The following is a 25807-nucleotide window of genomic DNA, read 5'->3' on the forward strand; positions in this document are numbered from 1 at the left end:
TGCAAAATGTTACAAGCAAACCATGCTTTCTTTCATTTGAAACAAGGACCTTGCTTCAAGGTAACATGAAGTCCCAAAATTTATGCAAATTTTACTCCATAAGATTTAAGAACAATGTAATAAACCAAGTTTTGTGTTGTGGCTACTATGAACTGTGTAGACATAGCCAAAGTTAATTCTATTTTCCATTTCCAATTCTCAAGATGTTACAAAACAATTTCAAAAGGATGCAGTCATGTTCTAGCTTCAAGTTCTCCCTTCAATTGTGATTACAAGCTAAACTATAATAATCCCTCTTCTGGACAAGATATAGGCATGTTGAGGCTCTTTGGCTACTAAATACAAACCAAAAGCTCCATCCAAAATTTTACACACATCAATGCATGCATACCCACATACATGCATGTGGCATGTGCCCACATATGTGCATACACACAATTATATCAGTGTAGTGAATATATTCATCATTAGATGAACATTTAATGTTACAAATTAAATCAAGTTCCACAACCTTACACGCTTCACAAACATCAGATTCTTGCACAGCGCACGCATGAATGCACATATCCAAGTACACACACATGTTGAACACATACCCACATTCTTGCTTGCATTTGCTGCATGTGCCCACATGCACGTGTGCATACAAGAAGTTTTGATAGAGCATACTAGTCTGGTAAAATATATTTATCATGAGATGGAGCTTTCATCAAGCTCTGCAACCTTGTATGCTTCATGATGATCAGCCTCTTTGGCATTGTAGCACATATTAAGAATTTCATCAGGTTCCTCAACATGATATGTTTCTTTGTACAGTTTTCTGTATTTCAACCATAGATCATACTCTTTGAGTCTATCAAGCCCTTTTAAGAGGATCCTGTACATCAGCACATCACATGTGCCAGCCTCTTTAACTTCCTCAAAGACTTCAATAGCCTCTATGGCCATGCCATGACATAGAAATTCAGCCATAAGCTCTGAACAGAGTGCTACAGTTGGCTTTATTCCCTGCCTTTTCCAATCATCCATCACAATGCGACACTGAGCTGCTCTTTTATGTCTCCCCAAGCAATTCAGCATGTCCCGGTAAAGGTACGTGTCGGGCTTGTACCAAAGTTCTCTTCTAGCAACACAAAAGATCTGCATGTATAATACAGGATACCTTCTTGGATTTGCATAATGTAAACTTTCTGGAGCATGACCAAAAATATATATAATGTCGAAAGAACTCACTGTGTTATTCACAAGAAAGCCTAAGCATACACACATCGCAATCCTCGGTGTTCTCATTATCAAACTAATGGCTTGCAAGACACAGTCAAGCAACACATTACGCATTTCAAAAACCATTCAAACAATACATTGTTTCACTGAATAAACATTAGCTTCCCAAACTTAGGATTATACCCTGTATGCTCCAGTGCAATGAAAACTGACTTCGCTTGATTGTTATATTTTTGTCACACCCTTAAAGGAGTTACAGGACCGTTGATCAACAGCTACTGTGCATATCATGTATAGATTTATCCGGTGTATAGACAAAAAATAAGCATTTTATAAAACACAGATTACCCTATGAAAAACCACCCGCAAATGATTCTCATATGCTACCATCAGTCCTAATATTCTTTAATGAGCATTACTTGATCCATCACTATGCAATGACAAGGTCACTAATCTAATTGGTCCTGCGAATTGCAGGATACTATGGAACTTGTGACATTGGTTGGTCGGAGATGTCTGTGGATGGTTGACATTTATTCTTGGGCAGTCTAGCAAACTCTAATAGACAGCCATCTTTGAATCTTTCAACTTCTACAGTACAGTTTCGAATCAGTCTGATCATTGGACTGTAAACTTTCATGCTAACTTAATCTTGGACAAGCTTATTTCAAGAGCTCTAACAAACGAAGTTAGAAACTATTCATCAACATGATCGGCTAAAAGATGTAGCTGAATCCTTTCATCACTGTACCCTGGTAACTTATAAGGTACACACAACTGCTGTTGTCGCTGCCTTAACAGTCGCGATCACACCCGTACCTATCACCCTCCTCAAACTGCCACCTTCCCTGCCTCCTTTGCACCCACCCTTCCTGTTCCCTCCTCTCCCCCACCTGCTGTTGCCTGCTGCTGCAAATGCAGCTTCCAGTGCTGCCCATGCAACCAGTGGCAGCCACACGACTACTTGCACCACTCCCCTTCTGCCTTCTTGCATCTCCTCTCCGCCTGTTCTGCCCCACCACCCCTGTGCCAGCCTGTTTTTCCTGCATTGCTGCAACCGCCGCACTCTTCCTCTCACCCTACAGCCCTTCTCTTGGCTGTATTCGTTCTGCTGCTTACCTCTGTAGCAACCTGGCACAACCCAAGGTTGCACCCAAGTCCATGATTGGCTCCATTTGACCTTGCACAATGGCACATCACACATAGCCGAGACCGTGCTGATGGGGCAAGGTATCTTTACAGTTCATCTCAACTCCACAAATGCAACACGGGAACTATTAGATAGCTCACTAGTGATGTCCAAAGTGGATTATCTACATGGTTCCTTGGTATAGCAGCTTCACAATCCACAATTTGAAGCTCCACCATATGTTCCCATGGTACCCTATTACTCTACACAATCCAAGCACACTAGTGTAGTATTGCCTTAACCAGGGGAGCCTCTTGGGTATAATGTATGAGCATGCAATGCAAGAACACAAAACACAACGAGAAGGGAAGAGAATAGTGCAATGAAAGAAGGGAAGAGCCTGGAAGAGAGAAAATATGCACTAAACCCCAAGAGGATGCTGAATGCAATGTGGACTGATCAGTCCCTACATGCAACCCAAAGCGTCTACAAGGGCACTGGAACAGGCTGATGAAAAAAGGCAGAAGGCAGCACCAGTTGACAAAGGAGAGTCCCAAATGTCAACGTGTGCTGAAGCTGCAAAATAAGAATAAGTGACCAACCATTGGAGACTGGCTACAAATAATCAATAAGGTGGAAACTGGCCAAACTATGCCCAAAAAGCTGGCTGACCTAATAAACAGCAATAAAACAATCAAGGAATGGTGTTGCCAATAGAAAAAGCTGGTCGACCTATCTAGTCAATGTGAAACCAATCTCCAACCACTAGAAAAGAAACGCATTGAGCTGGATAACTGGATCAGCCAATGTGAACATGTTTGCAATCATGTGTGTCTTGTGCGGTCATCTTCTGCCCGTGAGCCTCAATCTGAGTCTGATGAGGACATGAGAGGATTCCTACCCTTTCTCAGTAGTCTATAGGTTTTGGCACTTGTCTTCAACATCAGCCTCTCCATATTGTACCTTCCCTTTACATTGCATGATCATCCACAATCTTTATACAAGGGCGCTTACGCATGTGAACGATTTTCCCACGAGGAACATTGTCCAAATGGCACCTACTACATGCGCATTCTCATCATGTAACACACTACTCTTTGCATCTCCTTGTGCAGAGTGGTTCCTAAGCAGTCTCAACCGATGGTTCTTCCCACCACACCATCCTACTTCATCTACTTCATTACCGCTTCCCTCATCATCGACACCCTCAAGTGGTTGGGATAGCTTGTTTGTTTTGTGATGTCTTGGATGCAACCATCCCTTTTCATTCTCTCCACCGCGCTCAACAACTTCAAAGGCCGCAAACCACATCTATCTCCAAAAAACAAAAGGTCAATGTGGTTCCATTCGCCTTTGCAAGACTTGGTAGGCCACTGGGCAACCGACGTGAGCACCCTCTATCTGATGCCTTAGCCTCTTTCGGGTGATCATTTGGACTCCCTGATAAGATAACCATCGCCTGTGTAATCTTGGTAGTCCACTCGACAGCCAATGTGCACCTTTTGTTCGATGCCCTAGCTGCTTTAGGGTGGGATCCCATGGGATACAAATGGACTTGAGCTTTTATTCCAATCCCTTCTTGGCTCCAATTTTGGGCCTGAGAGGGGTGTTGGCTAAAAATTCATTACATACTAATTAGCTCTTTACAATAACCCCAAAATAGTAAATTACCAAAAGTTTCATTAAACAAGAGCGGTTCTAGAGAGTTTCTATGTCCCATATGCAAAACCCTAATTTGGGAAGATACTTCCATATCTATAAATAGACAGAATGCCCACCATTCAGCCCATCCTTGTGTGCAAGTTTCTCACTCCCACGTGCAGATTTCAGCTATCAACCACCTTCCCTCTACTATCCAGCCCCTATCAACTATAGCACCATCCTCCCCAGCACATGTCATCTCCATCCATGTTGTCACCTTGATGCAAGGAGGCCTCATGCTCCTGCCTATTCAGCTACCAACTATCACCTACAATTTCCTCATCATCGACATCTAGATCAACTTGCATTTACAACCGCAAACTTGGTGACAAGCTAATCTCCATCTCGCAACTAAATCAGCCTACGTTTTTGTAGCTAATGTGATCGCTTGCATCATCCTCCACTTCCTCTACTGTCACCTAGGTCTCCTACTACCTTGGTGATCAGTGTTTTGCACTTCCCCACACTCTAACCACTCTAATTGGTGGTTACAGCACTTAGGATCCATCTCCAATAGATGTCATACTCCAATACTCCTCAACTCTATCCTTTAGCATTCTGTATATTCTTACATTCATTTACAATATTCATTCACTTTAAAGTTCTTCCTTCCTCTCTTTCCCTATTTGTGTTTATTTCTATGTTTGAGTTTTGCCTTTGGCATTTAGAATTTGAGTTTTGCACATCGCTATCTAAGGCTTTGTGTTTCAGTTGTGGTAGTACTTTCTATGTTTCCTTAGTGCAAACCATAGCATATCTTCTAAAACCAACCTTCCTTCCATGGAGGGGTGATACTAGCCTAATTATTACTTAATTACAACAAGCAATAATTAATGAAATACTGAGACACAAACATTTACCAATCAATCTTGGACATTGGACACCCTATTGGCCCCAAAACTCGCATCCCTTTCGGTATTTCTTTATCTTTAATTGCAATTGAATTCGAATACAATGGGATTCCTTCAATCCCCTTTGCAATCCAAAAGCCCCTTGTTGTCAATAATGACTAGCAAGTCTTCAAACTGATTTGCTTAAACAATCAACCTTCACCGACTCCTCAGGAAATGAAATTTGCCCCAAACTCGAATGATGGCCAGTCTCTCACTCGAATCTTGCTGAGAATTAATTCTCAGCCCTGAAAATTCAAGTCTTAAGGCTTCAAAATTTCGGAACGCTTTCCGAGGTTGCTGTCAAACCCTTATTTCTGCCGTAAATTAGGGTTTACAACAGAGAAAAAATACAACTTCTCAATCTCCAAGGATTAAAATGCTTAGATCTTCGAAGCAAGGTTGGGAAATGGTTGGAGAATCAGAGAGAATGCTGAATAGAGAGAAAATCCATACTTCCATCGCGAGAAAATGGGAGAAATCAACTGCAGCCTTGTCTAGATAGCCATGAAAGATATCTCCATTGATAGAACATACCAAATATGATGTAGGATATTTGTTCGGCTAAAATAACCCTCAAAGTGTTATCACGTACCACTATAGTCTCTTCAAGACATATCACCACCTCCTGAAGGGTCTCTTGCTAGCTAGAAATGGCCCATCAACTATTGTAGCAGCTATGGCAACCTTCCCTCTCTCTCTCTCTCTCTCTCTCTCTCTGTACTTGCATAAGGCTAGAATGACCCTCTCTCTCTTCCCTAGCCTCAAAACCATATTTTCCACTTGCATGGGCAAGTTTTGCCCAAGTGGCAACCTTCTAATCCCATTTTCCAACATTATTTGCATTACTAAATTAATTTTCAACTTTAGAAATCTGAAAATTAATTTAATAATTATTTTAATATCCAAAACTTAGTCTAACCAACCAACAATTACATTAACTAGGCCAATTCATCTCCCAAGTGTTCTTAAGTATTCTTTAGTCCCCCGAATTGGCATTAAGTACATATAAATGCCAAATCCCTAATATCACCAACTGACACTTATGGACCAGATACCACCTAGTGTTTGTGCAACATTACTTAGGACAACTTTTGCCTTTGACATCAACTAATTTCCTTGGGTCCTTGGCTCGTGAATATGAAATACAACTTTTGCCTTTGACATCAACTAATTTCCTTGGGTCCTTGGCTCGTGAATATGAAATACATGTGCAACACATACTTAAACATTTGATGAAAAATTAATCCAAATGTTAAGGAAAGCAAACAAAATCTCACGTCCTCATGACATCTTCACAGACCCTTTAGGCTCCCTTGATAAGATAACCTTTGTCTCTATAGCTTTGATAGGTCCTTAGGCAATAGACATGCACCCTTGGCCCAATGTCCTCGCTGCTTTGGGTTAGGACACCTCCAGGTAATTAGGGGTTCAGGCTTTATTTATAGTCCCTAGTTCCAATTTTGGGCCTAAGAGAGGGGTGTTCAGCTTTAAAAATGCATTATAAACTTATTAACTCTTTATTAAGCCCCAAGGTCCCATTATTATCAAACTTTCATAAAAAAGAAACACATTCCTAGAGAATGTCTATGTCCCATAAGCCAACCCCAATTTGGGAGGATCCACTCATCTATAAATAGATAGATTGCCCACCACTTAGCCCATCCTTCTTTTGTAGATTGTTGGCACATGTCCTATACTATCCACACCCCTTCTGATGGAAATCTCGGTTCAAGGTTGCTGTTCAACAAACTCTACATCTAAATTGTCTCCCATAGATGGCAACTATTTTCCAGCCCATTGTCATCATTCTACAGGCAGCATTTTGCCGCTGCCCACTCTGCAACTATTGCTTGTTGTTGAATGTCCACTGCTGCTGTTAGCCTCCCACATCATCAAATAACCAGCTACAAGCAACCTGATCAGGGACCTCATTTGCAACAAGCAACAGCCTGAAGAGGCTGTCTAGAGCAGGGTGATTGCATCTAGAGCAGGTGCCAGCAGCATTTATTGCTGTCGTCAATCAGGGCAGCAGCAGACTTCAAAATTTGCTCTTTCCTCAGCATACACTTCCATTCTCTAGCTAATTCTCAACCATTCTCAACAGTTCTCAACCATCAGATTTCAGCCATTGAAGGTGGACACTAAGTATATTTGCCGCTATAAACCCTGATTTATAGTAGAATTTAGGGTTTACCAATAACTTGAGTCCCGTGCCAAAGAGTTGCAAGCCTGGCACTTGGAATCAACTGCTGGAAATTGAGCATTTTCAAAGATTCCAAGAGGTCAGCCCATCCAAAAAGTGTCAATTGAAGGCCAATCTCCTATCAAACCAAGGGACAAATTGGTTCCAAGGCTTGCTGGTCATTTATGACAACAAGAGGCATCAGATTTCAAAGGAGATTGAAGCAATCCAATGTACTTCTTTCAACTGCAATACAAGTTAATGAAATACTACAAGAGGCACCAATTTTCGGGGACAATCTAGAGTCTATAGTCCAAGATTAATCGGTAACATTCATATTTCAATTTATGTGAACTTATTGCTTGCTGTAATTAGTGTATAATCAAGTCCTTTGCCACCTTTTCAAAGAAGGAATGTTGGACTCATAAGACTTTTGACACTTCCTCACCACTTCAATCTCTAGAGCAACCTATGCCATCAATCAAGAAGTGGGCTTCGCAACTTGCTCCACGAGACATTTTGAGTGTTGATCAAGTGGAGATCGGATCAATCATTTCAATACAATGTGTTAAAAGAAAAGATGGATCCACCCCTGCCCCTTTCAATCATGACCTTTGAACTTTCATAAAATAAAATTTATGATTTTGACACATGCAAACGTTAAAAAAGAATGACTAAAATGCGGATTGTGGCCACAATTTGATTCCAGCTACAATCCATCAATCAAGAGCAACACTTATGACTACCAATTATGACCAACAAAACGATCTCAACCATAGCTTCATTAACATCTTCCAACTTATAACTACAAATTCTTTCATATTGCAAGACATTAAATCTTATTTAGTAGAATATCATGTAATCCTTGTTTTCCCTTGATAATGTGGCATTCTCGTTCCTGTTTCACCCCCTAAAATTCCCATTCCCATTAACAATTTTACGTTTTAAAGTAAAACATTAAATCTTATTAATCAGGATATCATGTAATCCTTGTCTTTCCTTGATGATGTGGCGTTCTCGTTCTTATTTCGCCCCCTAAAATTCCCATTCCCGTTTGTATTCCAAGTTTCTAGCAAGCTATGGAGGGTGAAGCTCCATGGTGGATTGGGGGGGGGGGGGGAAGAGAGAGAGAGAGAGAAAAACTCTTGCAAATACACAACAAGCTGAATGGATTGATGTGATAGTTTACGATGAGTACAATTGATAGGGCTTGAATATATATACTGCAGTATCCACCTATACCTTTGATCCTTATTAAATGCTAAGAGGTGTAAAAGGTTTTTACATCTAAACACGCACTTTTATACACAATAATGTGTGTTCATACGTGGGGATAAATAAATCTAACAAATCCCCCCTCGAGTATGGAAAAAGAAAAAGAGAAGGCCTTACATCTAAGAGGCAATGTCTAATCCTATACAATGATTCTAGAAAGGAGATACATATGTCACAAGGACGTGAAATTTTGAAATGCTTTAATCTTGCTAATAACATTTGATTGAATTATTAATCAAATGTACAAGGTTGTTTAGCACATGTGATACACATGGCAATTAATTCTTGGTAATAGGCCAAGGATCCCGAGGATGCAGTGGGTGTGCCAAAGGCATAAGTTGTAATAAGTTATGTCTAACACGAGTCAAATTTGGGCCTAGACTAATTTATTGGCCACTAGTGTTGGTGGTGACATTAGAGACTAGGTATTAATTAATTAATTAATGCCAATCTAAGGGCTAATAACTACTTAGAGATACTTGGAAGAAAAATTGGCCTAGCTAATTTCATTATTGACTAGTGAAATTGATTTTTTTAGCACTAGAATAATTATTAATAAGCTGAATAATGCTAGAAAATTGGATTAGAAGGCTGTCACTTTGCAAGACTTGCCCATACAAGTGAAAAAAACATTTTTAGGGGCTGATGGAGTCCATTTCAACCATTTGTGAGAGAGAAGGAGGCTGTTAGAGAGCAAGGAGACGGTGGTGATATGATTTGTAGCCACCAAGGATCAGTCCTACAACATGTGATGGCAATTTGGAGCCCTCCAGGAGCAAGTGACAGTAGCCCAAGGTCCTTTTGGTACAAATGACAACATAGAGGAGGGAGCAATAGTCTTTTTGGTGATCCTAAGCTATAGATAGTAACTTCCATGGTTGTTTGAGCGAGGCAGCAACAGTTTTTCAATATTTATCGCGATGAAACTCTGAAATTCCTCTCTCTACAACATTCTCTCCCATCCCCCGACCATTTCTCAAGTTATCTTGGCATTTTCCAGTAGTTTGAACCATCAAAGAAAGAGATTTCAGTCAATCTCTGCTGTAAACCCTAATTTACAATAAAAATTAGGAATTTAATAGTTGCCTCGGGATGCACGCTCAAAAGTGAGAGCTTAGGACTTGAATTTCAGCCGCTGAAATTGAAGAATTTCAAGGAGATTCAAGAGGCCAACCAACCAATATCAGATCCGAGAATGAATTTGTCTTTCAAGGAGCAAGGTGAAGGCCAATCCCCAAGTAAATCAATGGGCAAATTGGTTTGGAGGCTTGCTGGTCAGTTTTGACAGCAACAAACATTTGGATTAGAGGAGGAGATCAAAATATCTTAGTTATACTCCTATTTGCAATATAAGAAAGAAATACCACAAGAGGCGCCAGTTTTGGGGTCAAGTGGATGTCCAATGTCCAAGATTAAAGTGATAAGTATGCATTTTCAATTTATGTGAATTTTATGCTTGCTGTAATTAGTACTTAATCAAGTTATTTACCACCCTATCCAAGAATGAAAGCTAGTTACACATAAGTGAGAGAGGGAGAGATGCGCTATGAGGAAGATCTTGACTTGATCTACCAAAAAGCTCAAGGAACCAAAGTGAGGCATGGTTTAGGAATGCATGTGCATGGCTCAAAGGCTGATCAAAAGCCAGTGTGGCTCAAAGACACTGGGCACATGACCAAAGGCCAAATATATGGGTATAGCTTTCAAGATAAGTCAGAGATTGATAAGAGGTTACAATCCCCCTCTAAAATATAGCTCCTAATATGATTAATCATACAAGGAAAATACAAATCTTTTTGAATAAAAAACCAAGTAGAGTACCCCACATAATAAGTGTTTGGAAAGGTCTTAATACATGCATTGGCGATCAATGTCTAATTCCAAAACACATTATTTATTTAGGATTTGATTAGAAAAGCATATTGATAGGATTCAGCATTGCCAAGAAAAAATGATTGAACAGATACATTAAGGGCCTTGTCAGAACTAGTAGGTAGCTCATTAGGGTCACTATATTATAAGGTATTAGCAATAGTATATTGGGCATGTTGCTGGTCTTGCTACTCGTCTTTTTTCTTGTAGCATTGGTCAATAGTGTGGCCAATACACTTGCAATATTGAGACTTGGGCGATTGTTTATTGGTGTAAAAGTCTGCCTGTACTATGTCAACATCTTTGTTGCACCTTTCGTTGTCCAAAAGGATGACAACCATTTCTTCGAATTTCGTCTCTCAAGCCACCTTGAGAATTGTCACACTTTCATGGAATTGTACTGCTTTCATCTCACTATTAAGAAGTATAGCCTTTTTATCATCATCATCAAAACAGCTATTGAGAGTGATCAATTGTTGGTAAAGAAGACTTAAATGATCAAGATACTACTTAAGAGCCTCCAAAGGATTGTAGCATATACTAAACAATTGCATCTTTATAAATAATGTGAAATTATTAATATCTCCCACAAATATGGTTTGAAGGTCATCCCATACCTCTTTTGCCATTTTTGTAAGATCAAGGTGATAAAGAAGGTTGTCAAAGAGGTTGAACCCAATGATGGCGAGTTTACTTTCGTTTTTCTCAAGCCATTTTTGATAAAGTTGTGTGTTGCCCTGAACATGCTCTAGCTCATTAGTAAAGACGACTCTCCATGCGCCTTTTCACATAAGTATGAGCTCAATCTTTGTCTTTCAAATGGAGAAGCCAACACTCAAGAATTTTTCAATTGTAATGCCATATCTCAACATCTCGATGGTAGATGCCATGGGGAGAGCTCAAATTGAAAAAGAACAAAATTTTGATAAAGAAATTTGAAGCAAGTAAGCTCAATTTTGAAAAGCCCTAATTTTTATTGAATAAATGATGGAAACTTTTGATAAAAATCAAAAATCCCCAATTTCATGTGAACTGTCTCTAACAAGCCAATATTTCAATTTAATTAATTAAAGTTGAAGCTTTTAATTTTGAGCTTAACTCTAGATGACAAGCCACGTTGGTGATGAGATAAATCGAATCTGACAGCACAAGAGCTATCATCAATTGACAAGAGTAAGGCGATTGCTGCAAGGCAAGTAATGGATTATTGAGCAACGTGAATCCAAATGCAAGAGTAGGGCGATTGATGTGGTGTTGTGGGGCAAGTGATAGAAGTAGGGCGATTGCTACAGGCGAGCTAAAGAGTAGACAACGCATCAGAGTTGAAGCACATAGATAGACAAGCGGAATAGGCCACGTAAGCTTTTTCTTCTTCTTTTGCTTCTTAAATACTAGGCAAACTTCTTCTTTTTCTTCTCCTTCTTCAGCTTCTTCCTCAGTTGTTGCTGATGTTGTATAATGGACAATACCAGGACTAATTAAATGGACTACTCTGATACCACTGTTTGGTATGGATCTCATGAAGATAGACCAACAGGCTATGGAGAATGAAGCTCCATGGTGGATGGAGAGAGAGACAGAGAGAGAGAACTCTTGTCAATGCACAACAAGCTGAATAGTTTGATGTGATAGTTTGTGATGAAAGTACAAGTGATAGGGCCTAAATATGTAAGCTGAGGTATCCACCTACACCTTTGACCCTTATTAAATTCTAAGTGGTGTGAAAGGTGTTCACATCTAAACGTGCACTTTTACACACAATAATGTCTGCTCACACACAAGGATAAATAAATCTAACAAAAGGTACACAACCCAAACCAAAACAAATCAAGCCCCCTTCAATCAGTCTCAAAGACACCCCCAATAAGGAAAGCAAGGTGATGGCTACCAACAAAATCAAGGGCAATGAAGATCTTAGAATCACAATGCTTATGTTCTCTTTGTCTCCTTTTTCTCTCCATGTTCGCTTTCCTCTTTCCGTTACACTCTCACACAATCAAGTGTGACATTAGCTTTGACCTTTCTTTTCCACCTCTACACTTGAAACAAATGGAATGGGAGACTGCACTCAATGACAATGCATGCAATCTCTATCTCCACATTCCTTTTGCCTCTCTTTGAGGACACACAAAGAACACAAAATACCACCCATAGCTTCTTGTAGTAAAGCTTGTTTACAAAGCCTTTTGCTTTTGATAATGGCGGTGGAGCCCAAGGCCATTGATGCGCATGGACTAGGATTAGGAGCTTCGGAAATATCCACTTCCATGTCATACGTGACCACCTCCTCTTAAGCTTTTGCCATGCTCAATGATACATGACCACTTTGATTAGAAAGGGGAAAGTACTTCATGATTTCATTGGCCACAGATTGAGGGATTTGATAACATGGGCCCCATTGACCACCCACCTTAGTCAAATGGATGATGAGCCTTGTAACACTACTTGTCATCATGTTCCCACAAAACTTACAAGTCCAACGATAGCAATTTGGCTAGCCTATGGTCTTCTCAAGGTTCGTGTTGTAGAGACAAAAAGCTTCACAAAGAGACCTAAGCATTGTGGAAAAAAATGAGAAGAAATGAGAGGGAGAGAATATAATATGTATGAATGAAACTTGATAGTGAGAAAGAGGAGGAAGGAGAGAGTAAGGAGGAGAGAAAGAGAATGAGAGGAAAAGAGGTAGGGAAAGAGAGAGGGAGAGAAAGGGGAGAGGGAGAGAAAGGGGAGAGGGAGAGGATGTAATATGTATAAATGAAACTTGAAAGTGAGAGAGGGAGGAGAGAAAGAAAGAGGGAGAGGGAGAGAAGAGAGAGAGGATTTGAGGAAAAGGGGTAGGGAGAGGGAGAGGGAGAGGGAGAGGAAGAGGGAGAGTGTAACCGGCCTGTTCACTGGGAAGAGCGGTAGTATACAACCAAAATATATAAATGCTTTCACCCAATTCACAGTCGCCCACTTAACCTGAACTTAAAGACAGAATCAAGAAGAAATACAGGAAGCTAGAATGCTCCTGTTGCAACACAGACACCCTATTGGCCCCTAAGTTAGGCGCCCCTTGCGGTATTTCTTTATTTTTAAAAAGAGGGAAAATACAATGGGCCGTCTTTCACCTATTCTGGGTGAAATTTGGCAGCATAACAGTACAATTACTGACCCAAAACAAGTTGACCAGGAGGGGAAACTCTGCCCAAGTCTAAAACTTCTGGTTGGAGTGCAGAATTGACCATTTCAGTCTGCTGTAATTACTGGTTCAGACCTGTTCTGAAACCTGTTTTCAACTCATACTACTCCCTGTACTGTTCAGCCCACTGTAATTGCTGGTTCAGACCTGTTCTGAAACCTGTTATCATCTCTTATTGTTCCTTGCACTGTTGTGCATCATCTGTGCCAAGTGCCCCTTGATTCTGACATCAATTGGGCTCTGAAATAACCTCTGAACAGTCCAGAATCAGTACTGATTTAGTGCTGTTCCAGACACTTGCTTGGTGAGGTTACCACCCTCACCTGTCCCTGCTGGGAACTGCAAACAACTGCTCCTGCTCCTGAAGAAAGGAGGCTCTTGCCTCATGCAAAGACAGCATATTCCACACAGCTGTACTTGAATCAGAAGAAAGGCCCTTGATTCTGCAGCATAACCATACTGTCAAGGGGAGAGAGAGAGAGTAGGAAGCAAGCTCAGCCTTTTGTGCATCATAGACAAGGTAGGCCAGCTCTCAAGAGCTCTCCATCTGCAGCAATCCTTCTCCCCCTTCACAAAATGAGCCCCTTCCACCCAAAAACAGCACGCCAGCCCCTCTTTAAAGAGGTAAGTGCACCAATTTGTGCCAAGTGGCAGCACTGGAAGATATTTCCCGTTCCAGCCTTCCAGTCTAAAATTCTCCATGCTCGGTGCAGAATTTGACCTCGGCACAGACCAGAGGATTGATCCTCCTGCAAAAACGAAGATAATGACGCGAACAGATTCTGGGATCCAAAAATACCCTTAATTTTAGGAGTTGCTTCCATTGCATCCCCACTAGTCTTCTGACCATCTTTGCAGACTATGGCTACATCCAAATTTGTAATGTAGCTCAGCTGAAAGTGAATTTCCACTAATGACCCCACATGGACTAATCTCTTGAAGATTTGTCAATCTTCACTTTGAACTAGTCTCTTCCAGGCTAGTTTTTCAACACACTTGTCCATATACACTTTCACAAGTCTCTTCCAGGCTTGTCAATCTACAGTGCCATCAATCTCTTCCAGACTTGTACTGGACCTTAACTATCCAGTCTTGACTCACTAGACATTCTTGTCTGTTTCACATACTGGCCATGCAACTCAAGCATTTAGATTTCAAGAGAGATCCTTCCAAAAAGAAAAAACCAAATAAAATATGTAATAAAGAAATCAACAAAAAGGTAATAGTTGTCACAGTCTTGTGACATACCTCCCTCTCGAAATTGCAAACGTCCTCGTTTGCATGAATGTCATACATGCTTCCAGCTAACCTAGTGAACTCACACTTGGCAGCACATGTACAACACATGCATGCTATCAGTCAACATTGTGAACTGAACACACTGTTAACACATGGTTCTAACTGTGAAACATGGCAGACTATCATCATGTGACTCCACATCACTGTTTCCAGATATAGTGGCCGGTACACCACAATGATATCCCCATAGTGGCAGATTCTCATTTGATGACTCCACATCACCCTGACTAGAGATCTAGTGGCCGGTACATCAAAATGATATCCCCACTGAGTCAATTCACAGAATACATGCCCAATCGAGTAACCATTGTTACAACATATATTCAATTCAATAGAAGTAAAAACTGTATTCTTGCAAGCAATACTTACTTCTTTAGCACTGAGAAAACCATATGGACACAATAAGTGTTAACCTGTACAAAATCTGTTTCTATACATAATTTCTTTCTTGAGCAATTGTCACTTTGACAATCTATTTCAGCTTAAAGATACAAGGGGTCAAGGTAGGTTGCAAGCGAAATGCTTCAAGGTAAAGTTCCAACACATTAGGTGACTCTACAAGTTCACCTTCGTCCATCCACTTAGCATCTATAGCTGGATAGTTCTTAAACTTAACCAAATACCTTCTAGCAACCTTGCCTTTCACTTTCCTTTCCTTGTGTGCCAGTACCTGTTCTGGAACAAGAATTTCATCAAGTTCCTCAACTTTGGGCTATTTCTCAGCTGGCATATCTTCTGGCGCATCACCCACATAGGGTCTAAGAAGACTTACATGAAAAGCATTATGAATCTTCCAATTGTCAAGCAATTTCAGCCTATAGCTGACATCACTAATCTTCTCTGTTACTTGAAAAGGCCCATAGTATCGCATACTAAGCTTAGTGAAAAGACTTTCCTTGCCTTTCCGCTTCTTTAAGCATGCCTTTTCAAACCGCAACAGTACCCAATCACCAAGTGAAAATATCAATTCATGACGGTGATGATCAGAAGCTTTCTTTTGCTTTGCCTGAGTCCTTTCAAGGGCACGCTTAACTTTCTGATACATTTCCCCCATACTCTGCACATATTGATCTGCCTGAAAGATCTTATCCTTTGTATGCAAAATGGGAGGAACCTTTTTACTACCTTCAACAATTTCAAAAGGGGCTTTGCCTGTTGACGAATGCATAGTATTATTGTATGCATACTCGACCAAAGGCAAATATTGCTCCCACTTTGACTTGTGCTCTGACACATAGCACTTAAGCAGATCCAAGACAGTAGAATTTGCCTCTTCTGATTGTCCATCAGTCTGTGGATGAAATGACGATGAGAACTTAAGCGTTGTGCCCATGTTCTCAAATATGCCTCTCCAGAATAGACTTGTCATCCATGGATCACGGTCACTTACAATAGACTGTGGCATACCATGATACTTGAAGACATTGCACATAAACAAACGTGCCATCTGATCTGGTTTTATCTTCTTCCTGACAGGAATGAAATGAGCCTGTTTGCTAAACCTGCAAATAATAGTCCATATCCCATCATTTCCTGTCTGTGTCCTTGGAAGATCAAAGATAAAATCCATAGCTATGCTTTCCCATGGTTTATCTGGAATAGGCAATGGCTGTAAAAGCCCTGGTGCTTTTTGCCTGTCAAACTTGACCTTCTGGCAAATCAAACACTGCCGCACAAAAGCATCCATGTCTCTTCTCAAAGTAGGCCAATAAAAGAATGTCTCTACTGCTTTGACTGTTGCATCAATACCACGATGCCCTGCATACGATGGAGAGTGACTCTCTGTCATAACTTTCCGTCTCAATGGCATAGTCACACATAGTCTACCATGCATCAACATGAAACCATCCTTGAGAAGATAATGCTCATGGTGTTGTCCATTGACAAGCTAATCAAAGATCCTTGCAAAATCTTCATCATCAGCATATTGTTCCTCCATATCATCAAGCTCATGATGATAAGGAATTGACACAGCTGAAATTTGTGGCTTCCTTGACAAAGCATCAGCCACAACATTATTTTTGCCTTCCACATGCACAATCTAAAAATGGAACATTGACAAAAAGTTTGCCCAACGCATATGCTTTTCTGACAGCTTAGTCCGAGTTAAGAAGTAACGCACTGTCTGATGATCTGTCTGGACAACAAAATCTGCCCCAAGTAAGTAGTGTTTCCAGCAAGAAAGCGCATGAATCAAAACCAGCAATTCTTTCTCATAGACCTGCATAGTCTTCTCTGGCCCTCGCAAGATTCTGCTTTCATAATCCACTACCCGGCCATCTTGCATTAACACTGCACCAATGCTATTGCCACAGGCATCACACTGGACAACAAATGACTTCCTAAGATCTGGCAGAATGATCACTAGACTAGAAGTCATCTTTTCTTTAAGAAGATTAAAAGCTGAAATCTCTTTCTGTGTCCACTGGAAAGAGACTCCTTTCTTCTGTAAAGCATGTAAAGGTGAAGCAATCTCTGCAAAATTGTGAATGAACCTCCTGTAATAAGAACACAAACCCAAGAAGCTTCTAATATCATGGACAGTCTTCAAATCTGGCCATGTTCTAATTGCTTCAACCTTAGCAGGATCCGTTCGGACACCATCCTTTGACACTATGTGCCCCAGGAACTCGATTTCTTCCAAGAAGAACTCACTCTTCTTGCCATTGATAAGCAACCTATTACTGCAAAGCTCATCAAAGACTGCTTTCAAGTGTTCTCTATGCTCCTGTTCATTCTTTGAAAAGGCAATCATGTCATCAAAGAATGTACCAACAAACTGCTTGTATGGACGAAAAATCCTGTCCATCATTCGATTAAACGTAGTAGGAGCATTAGTAAGTCCAAATGGCATTACCAAGAACTCATAGAGACCAAACGATGGTCCTAAATGCAGTCTTATGCACATCCTCTTGCTTAATCCTGATCTGATGGTATTCACTCTTCAAATCTATCCTGCTGAAAATTGACGCTCCTTCCAAACGGTCAAGGATGTCGTCAATTCTTGGAAGGGGGAACCTGTTCTTGATGGTACTCTTATTCAACGCTCAATAATCTATACACATGCGCCAAGAGCCATCCTTCTGCACTAAGAGCACTGGTGAGCAAAAGGGAGATGAACTTGGCTGAATCAGCCCTTTTTCCAACAGCTCATTCACCTGGCTCAATATCTCTTTCTGTTGGGCTGCACTAACCCTATACGGAGGTCTATTTGGTGGGCTACTGCCTGGCACCAAATCTATTGCATGATCCTCGGACCTCTCTGGTGGCAACTGTGATGGTAATGAGTCAGAAAAACAATCACTGAACTGAGACAAGAAAGCAGACCTGTCTCTATCTAACATAGAAAAATTTGACTCATCATTATCCTTGACATCACGTGCAAAAATCAAGTACGCAAGAGATGATTCTTTATTACAAATGTAATGGCAGAAGCCGATACAACAGGTACAGACTCTCCTTTAAGCTTCACATCAAGCACATGAGTCTTTCCCCTATGTTCCAAAGTCAGTGTCTTGTTAAAGGCATCCAACACACCATGCTTTCTGAACATCCATGGCATTCCCAACAAGACATCACAGCCTTCAAGTGGCATGATATAAAATTCTTCTCCATCAACATAAGACTGTACATGAAGACGCAGCTTTCCAAAAATGGGTGTCAAGACTCTGAGTGACCAGGACATGCCAATCCTACCTCTGCTGTGTAGCCCATCTCATCTGCTCTGATGCCCAAAGTAGAAGCCAACTCTGGTGAGATAAAGTTTGCCTTAGCTCCAAGATCAAAGAAAAGTACATGTTGATCCCTAACTTTACCCCAAGCTCTGCAAAGCTCATTAGCATCCGAGTGTGGCTTGTCTCCCAGCATATCTGGCACTAAACTTGCTAAAGGTTTGGGCTTCTTTCCTTTCCTGTCCTCTTTATCATCATCAGCTGATCTCTTATTCTTGTCCGGACAATTTGACGCAATATGACCAGTCTACTCACAGATAAAGCACTTCCTCTCAACCATTAAAGCCTTTCTCTCTTCAAGAGACTTGCGCACAAAAGGTTTCTTCTGGTCCTTTGACTGCTGTCTAAAGGACTTGGCTGGTTTCTTCTTGAACTGCCAAGGTTTACCTGTGCTTTGAGAATTCTGATAAACCTCTTTACCAAATGGCTTCTTTGCTGAAAATTTTTCAGATTTGTCTTGTTTAATGCTGCCCCCAAAACCACTTGACTGTCCCAACAATAATGCATTTCCTGTAGTGGCATTCTCAGCTAACTAAGTCAAAGTGGTGACCTTTGTATTTGTACAATAATTCCGGAGTTCCTTGGGCAGCCCGTAGCAATATTTCTCTATCTGCTCGGTCAATGGCACAACCCTGTAAGAAGTGACTGGAAGTAAGGCCTCCCAAAACTTCTTGTTATAGTCTTCCAGATCCTTGCATTTAGATGCATCCAAATTGTGCCAAGCTGACATAACATCGATCTCAAATTCATTGGTCAACCAAACAGAAGCAAATACTTGCTTAAAGTAAGTCCAAGTGGCAGGAGCCTGTCCTTGCATCAACAGTGTACTCCACCACTGACTAGCATTGTCCTTAAGAAAAGTGGCAGCTTTCCGGACCTTAGAAGGCTCTGTAAAGTTCCCTCCTGCAAATGCGGCATCAAACTGCTATAAGAAAGAGAGTGCCTTAGCCCTATCTTCAAACCCTCGAAAGATATCAAACTATACGGCTGCACCCCCTTCCTTGTATGGCTTTGGCTTCTCATGAGCCATCAAGGGATCCGTAGGATATGCCTGTAACATAGGAACACTAACAGGTGGCATAGGAGTTGCCGGACCACTAACTACATGGCTTGTAGACACAGTACTTGCTTGCTGGTTTTGATAACCAGCCATACCAAACTTTCTATCAGCCATAATGCACAATTTTGTGTCTTACACCCAAACAAACCCTGGCTCACTCTTTAGGGAAAAAGTGATTCGATCCCGGCAATGGAACCATGTAACCGGCCTGTTCACTGGGAAGGGCGGTAGTGTACAACCAAAATATATAAATGCTTTCACCCAATTCACAGTCGCCCACTTAAACTGAACTTAAAGACAGAGAATCAAAAAGAAATACAGGAAGCTAGAATGCTCCTGTTGCAACACAGACACCCTGTTGGCCCCTAAGTTAGGCGCCCCTTGCGGTATTTCTTTATTTTTGAAAAGAGGGAAAATACAATGGGCTGTCTTTCACCTATTCTGGGTGAAATTTGGTAGCATAACAATACAATTACTGACCCAAAACAAGTTGACCAGGAGGGGAAACTCTGCCCAAGTCTAAAACTTCTGGTTGGAATGCAGAATTGACCATTTTAGTCTGTTGTAATTACTGGTTCAGACCTGTTCTGAAACCTATTTTCAACTCATACTGCTCCCTGTACTGTTCAGCCCACTGTAATTGCTGGTTCAGACCTGTTTTGAAACATGTTTTCAGCTCTTATTGTTCCCTACACTGTTCTGCATCATCTGTGCCAAGTGCCCCTTGATTCTGACATCAGTTGGACTCTGAAATAACCTCTGAACAGTCCAGAATCAGTATTGATTTAGTGCTGTTCCAAACACTTGCTTGGTGAGGTTACCACCGTCACCTGTCCCTACTGGGAATTGCAAACAACTGCTCCTATTCCTGAAGAAAGGAGGCTCTTGCCTCATGCAAAAACAGCATATTCCACACAGTTGTACCTGAATCAGAAGAAAGGCCCTTGATTCTGCAGCATAACCATACTGTCAGGGGGAGAGAGAGTAGGAAGCAAGCTCAGCCTTTTGTGCATCATAGACAAGGTAGGCCAGCTCTCAAGAGCTCTCCATCTGCAGCAATCCTTCTCCCCCTTCACAAAATGAGCCCCTTCCACCCAAAAACAGCACGCCAGCCCCTCTTTAAAGAGGTAAGTGCACCAATTTGTGCCAAGTGGCAGCACTGGAAGATATTTCCCGTTCCAGCCTTCCGGTCTAAAATTCTCCATGCTCGGTGCAAAATTTGACCTCGGCACAAACCAGAGGATTGATCCTCCTGCAAAAACGAAGATAATGACGCGAACAGATTCTGGGATCCAAAAATAGTAACTCCCTAAATTTTAGGAGTTGCTTCCATTGCATCCCCACTAGTCTTCTGACCATCTTTGCAAACTATGGCTACATCCAAATTTGTAATGTAGCTCAGCTGAAAGTGAATTTCCACTGATGACCCCACATGGACTAATCTCTTGAAGATTTGTCAATCTTCACTTTGAACTAGTCTCTTCCAGGCTAGTTCTTCAACACACTTGTCCATATACACTTTCACAAGTCTCTTCCAGGCTTGTCAATCTACAGTGCCATCAGTCTCTTCCAGACTTGTACTGGACCTTAACTGTCTAGTCTTGACTCACTAGACATTCCTGTCCGTTTCACATACTGGCCATGCAACTCAGGCATTTAGATTTCAAGAGAGATCCTTCCAAAAAGAAAAAACCAAATAAAATATGTAATAAAGAAATCAACAAAAAGGTAATAGTTGTCACAGTCTTGTGACAGATAGGGATAGGAGAAACTCGAAAGAGGTGAGAGAAAGGGAGGAGGAGGAGGAGGAGGGAGAGTGGGGGAGAGGAAGTAGGGTGATTGAAGAAGATTGAAGATGTAGGGTGACTTGTGTGGTGATTTTATTTTTTTTTTGGGAGGGGGGGGGATACAAAGTTTTCATTTCAACACAAAGTTATCAATTCCGAATCAATTATACACCATATGGCACTCCCTTTGATAGTAATCCTATGGCAACATACAGCACATAACTCTATATTATTCCTTGTCACCAACACCCTGGTGGATTGTTGAAATAGTCTTGACTCTTCTTGCTTTGTGATGTTGATCTCACCATCACTACTTAGGGCACAGATTCTTTGAAAAGAAAAAGTAAAAGATAGTTCAAAGCGGTTTCATCGCCTTTACAGGTCTTGATAGGCCATAAGGCAACTGACAAACATCCTTTATCTAATACCTTGGCCTCTATGCAATGGCCCTTTTGGCTCTGCAAGAAAGATAACCACCACCTCTATAGTCTTGGTAGGTTCTTAGGCAGTCATCGTGCACCCATGAACAAATATCCTAGCTACTTTGGGGTGGAACACCTCATGGTATTCTAGGATAAGCTATGCTTGCAATCCCTCCTACAGCCCCAAAAGTGAAAATTACCAAAGTTTATGTGCCCCATGAGCAAACACTAAACTTTTGGGAGAATCCACATCTATAAATAGCGAGGCTACCCAATCACTTGTCAATCCTTGTTTTATTGATTTTCCACCAATTATGGCACCCTAATTTACTGCCCTCTACATCCTTCTCCTAGTACCTACATTGACACCTATGGGTTTAGAAGGTTATTATCTCGCAAAAATACCCATGCAAACTAAGAAAACGTTTTTGGGGCCTAGTTTCAGCCGCTCAAAGTTTTTCAACCTGTGAGAGAGAAAAAGAAGTTGCTACAGATCAAAATTCAAACCAATTTTCAGCCATTTGCTGCAAGCAATGGCAGCCAAAGGCCCTAGGGGATCAAGCGGCAATAGAAGAAGCACCATCAAGATCAGGCAACAATGTCTTGAGATTGGTGACGACAATTTTGGGCCTCTCTAACAATAGGCAACAACTACATGGGCAGAATTAACAAGCTACAAGCGTAGTGTGCTTTTCAGCATTCATTCTTCTTTCATTTTGAGTTACTCTTCATCTTTGAGTTCTACATATATCATTGTGTTTTGTCATACACTTTGTGTTTATCTTCTTTGCTCAAATATTTCTTTTCAATACCATCTTCTAACCTCCTAAATTCCCACCAGCCCACTCCCTGCTACACCACCCACACCCATTCTAGCCCCAAGCTCCCTTCCCCAAAGGTCATGACGAGTTTCATATCCTAGTAACTTCCCCTCGATGGCAGCAGAACAGCCCTTCTTGTCCAACAAGAGACTCATGATATTTGAACAACCATTTCCCCATCACACCTAGCCCCTTCCACGAGAGTTTAAATCCAATGGGTTGTCTCTCTCAACCACACTAGGATCCCAAATCGGCACATCCCATTACCTCCCCTTTGCTTGCTCTAAAGAATCCAAGAATGCAACAAACTTAGGATTCTTCATAAATTAGGTAAAAGTCTCAACTACATAGTTGAGTGAAGTGGCATCATTATCTAGTCCCTATGTACAAGAGAACCAAACTTTGATCCCTCTTGTATATCATAACATGCTGAGAAACATCTCATCCCAAAGATTGTTGGCAGTATAGTCAACTCATGAGTGACTCTCCGATGTGCCTTCATGGGGCAAACATTACTGAGTATTTTAGGTATTTTTTTATTGTCATTATGATGATTATTTTGGCTCTCTCCTTTGTCTTGTGTTCAGCAGTTTATTTCAGCATTCTTCTATGCTTCCATTGTTGCATCCACTTCTAACAAAGATCTATCCTTTCATAAAAATCTTTGTTCCATTCCTTGTGAGACATCCTTCCTGAATGCCTTTGATGTTTGTTTGAATTTAAGACTTTAGCTTTTGCACCTTGAGCAACCAGAGACTTGCCTTCTTAGAGAGGTTGTTTATGTCCCAATAACTAGACCATAAAACCAGCCTTTGATGAATCAAAGGGCAATGAGCTTTAACTTGCAAGCACACACTTAAGAAAAGAAATTCACAAAAAGCAAAACAAATCAAGTGGAGCTAGAATGCTCCTACACCTAGACACAAAGAAAGACTAGCCCCAAAGCATGGCGCACCTTGCAGTATTCCATTGTTATCAATGAATTGTCAATACAACTGTTATTGCTCAAAGAGCTCAATTCAATACAGCATTCACTGTAACAAACCAAATTTTCTCTGCTTCATGGCCCAGGTCTTCGCGTCTCAAATTTAAACTCTCAACAAGCCTTCTTTTAGGTCTTCCAATTGATTGTGTTCCAAGCATACTCAAAGTCACCAAACATACAAACCAACCATTCTAAGCACCATAGATTGAGGTTTTATATAGTCCTACCCTTTGGTCTTTCTGTATATTGCAGGCACTCAGATGCACCAAATATGAGTGCAACCCTTTCCATAGGAAAAAACAAACAGCTCCAACCATAGTGGGTCCTTGTTATTTATGCAACCCCCTCCAATCATAGCCAGTCCTCAGTATTTTCACAACTACCAATGTACCAATTCAAAGTCGCACAATGCACGAGCACATGGTGATAATGAACGATAAGCTACAAGCTGCTTCAACAGTAATTTCTTGACCCTGAACTTCCAAACTACTGAAAAACGCCAGTACACAATGCAGAAACGGATTGGTAAAACCAGTAATGAAACCACAGGGTTGATGAGATGAGAAGCCGGCAGAGCTGACCATGAGAGCTAAATCCACCTCTTCGAGTCGTTGCAGCTCATTGAGGGTTGAAACGAGGTCAAGCTTGAGGAGGCGATGCACCTTAGTCCGCAGCAGCTCCTGGAGCCTGACATGGTTCCCTTTGGCGCGGCGCAGCTCCCCAACCACTAGCACGGCCTCCTTGCTGCCTGTCCTGCCCTTCCACAAGGGAGATCGAGGCAGGGAATGCCATTTGGAAGGGTCTTGCATCCCATAGCAGGGATGAGGACGCGCCTTCTCGATCCCTGTGCCCCGCCTACTCCTTTTTTAGCTAAGGACACAAACATTTTACGGCTTTGATGTCTGTCGGAAACAGGTCTTTGCGCATAAAAAGGTTAGGTTACGTACTGATGCCTATATCCGCGTCTCCCTCCTTCCTCTTATCGTGCTCGAGGAAGGCTCGAGGCCTCTCTGCGTAGAAGCGCCTGAACACACGCAGCTTGCTTGTGAGAAAGGGACGCAGCTGCCCGCCGTAGCGATAGATCATCGTTGCCTCATCGTGGCATGCATAGCACAGTCGTGCTCGTCCAAGTTATATGAAAGCATCTGCTCTCTCGCCTGCATGTGCTACCAAACTATGCTGCTGATTCTGAGGGCGGTTACGCACCAGACATTTGCCAACGCCGGCCGCCCTAAAAAACGCGGCGCACAAAAGTTTTTACAAAGGAGTGGTTGGTCCACTCGTAAGCCTTAAGGGCTCTCGCCAACCATCCCGCCGGTCGCAAGGTTCAATTTCTGTCAAAATATTTACGATTTTTTTTTTGATAAAGGTAAAACAAGTTTGTCCTCTTTTAAGTTGGGCGCCTGTGTGTAACCAGCCTAACACAAATTTATGTGCAAAAGCGCATTGTTTCTCTCTCTCTCTCTCTCTCTCTCTCTCTCTCTCTCTCTCTCACATATGCTTAGAGCCTGATACACCATGCATATGACGTCTTACATGCACAAACAAACACCCCACCTACACCGAGAGATGCATACATCACAGCTCATTCTCTATTTGTCGGGTTGTCGCTCAAGATGTAAAATTTGGAGAGAAAAGCTCCTTTTGAATGCATAAGATTAGTGCACCGTATGCCATAAGAAGTTGCTCTACACGCAGGGAGGCTAGGAGTGGAAACACCAAGATGGGGCATAGGAGAACCAAGAACATGTAGAAACCCTAAGCTCGCAAAAGGCCCAGCATACAAACAATGATGCTATGGAGCTTGGAGCTCGATTACGCCAAAGTTGTACGTCATCAATAGGTGGATATGGGGAAAGTTGAGGAAGAGTTGCGGAAGGATCTCAAAAGCTTTGTTGATAGGCACAAGTCCTATTTGCAAAGAGAGGGTAAGAAGATTCTCAAAGCCATTGCAGCCTTTAGTTTGGGCCACCTCAAGATGTGCTATGCTTTTCTTATTCTATTATTGGAGTATACCTATACTTCATGGTAAAGGTGCAAACTAAATGGGAGTTCGAGAGATGGTTTGCAATGTCCTTTGAAGCTCAAGTGTCTGTATAGTAGTATCAAATTGTGGGCAAGGGATTTTTCTTGGCTCTCTTGGGCTCAGAAGCTAAAAGGGAACTGCTTTTGCACAATGTGCTTGCATACAAAGGGGATCTTGTCTATTCTATCATGTGGATGGCTTCGTTTGCTTTAGAAGATA

The 25807-nt window shown here is 41.5% G+C and overlaps 1 protein-coding gene across 2 annotated transcripts; it reads right to left on the reverse strand.

Moving 5' to 3' along the window:
• Nucleotides 1-308: 308 nt before the first annotated feature.
• Nucleotides 309-24827, reverse strand: LOC148014055 (pentatricopeptide repeat-containing protein At1g62350-like). 2 transcript variants are annotated; one of them, XM_087666337.1, is made up of 3 exons: nt 24510-24827; nt 24162-24406; nt 309-1140 (listed from the first exon to the last, which is right to left on the reverse strand). In XM_087666337.1, exons 1-3 carry the CDS (start codon nt 24646-24648, stop codon nt 691-693), a joined length of 834 nt encoding a protein of 277 aa, XP_087522463.1. In that variant the 5' UTR covers nt 24649-24827; the 3' UTR covers nt 309-690. The 2 variants fall into 2 exon arrangements, with proteins under 2 accessions (XP_087522463.1, XP_087522462.1); XM_087666336.1 differs by having other exon boundaries at nt 335-1140; nt 24144-24406; nt 24510-24821.
• Nucleotides 24828-25807: the final 980 nt, after the last annotated feature.

Source organism: Lygodium microphyllum, chromosome 25, assembly GCF_053477565.2.
Source record: "Lygodium microphyllum isolate KBCC chromosome 25, Lygodium_microphyllum_v1.1.10, whole genome shotgun sequence".
In the NCBI taxonomy this organism is placed as follows: domain Eukaryota; kingdom Viridiplantae; phylum Streptophyta; class Polypodiopsida; order Schizaeales; family Lygodiaceae; genus Lygodium; species Lygodium microphyllum.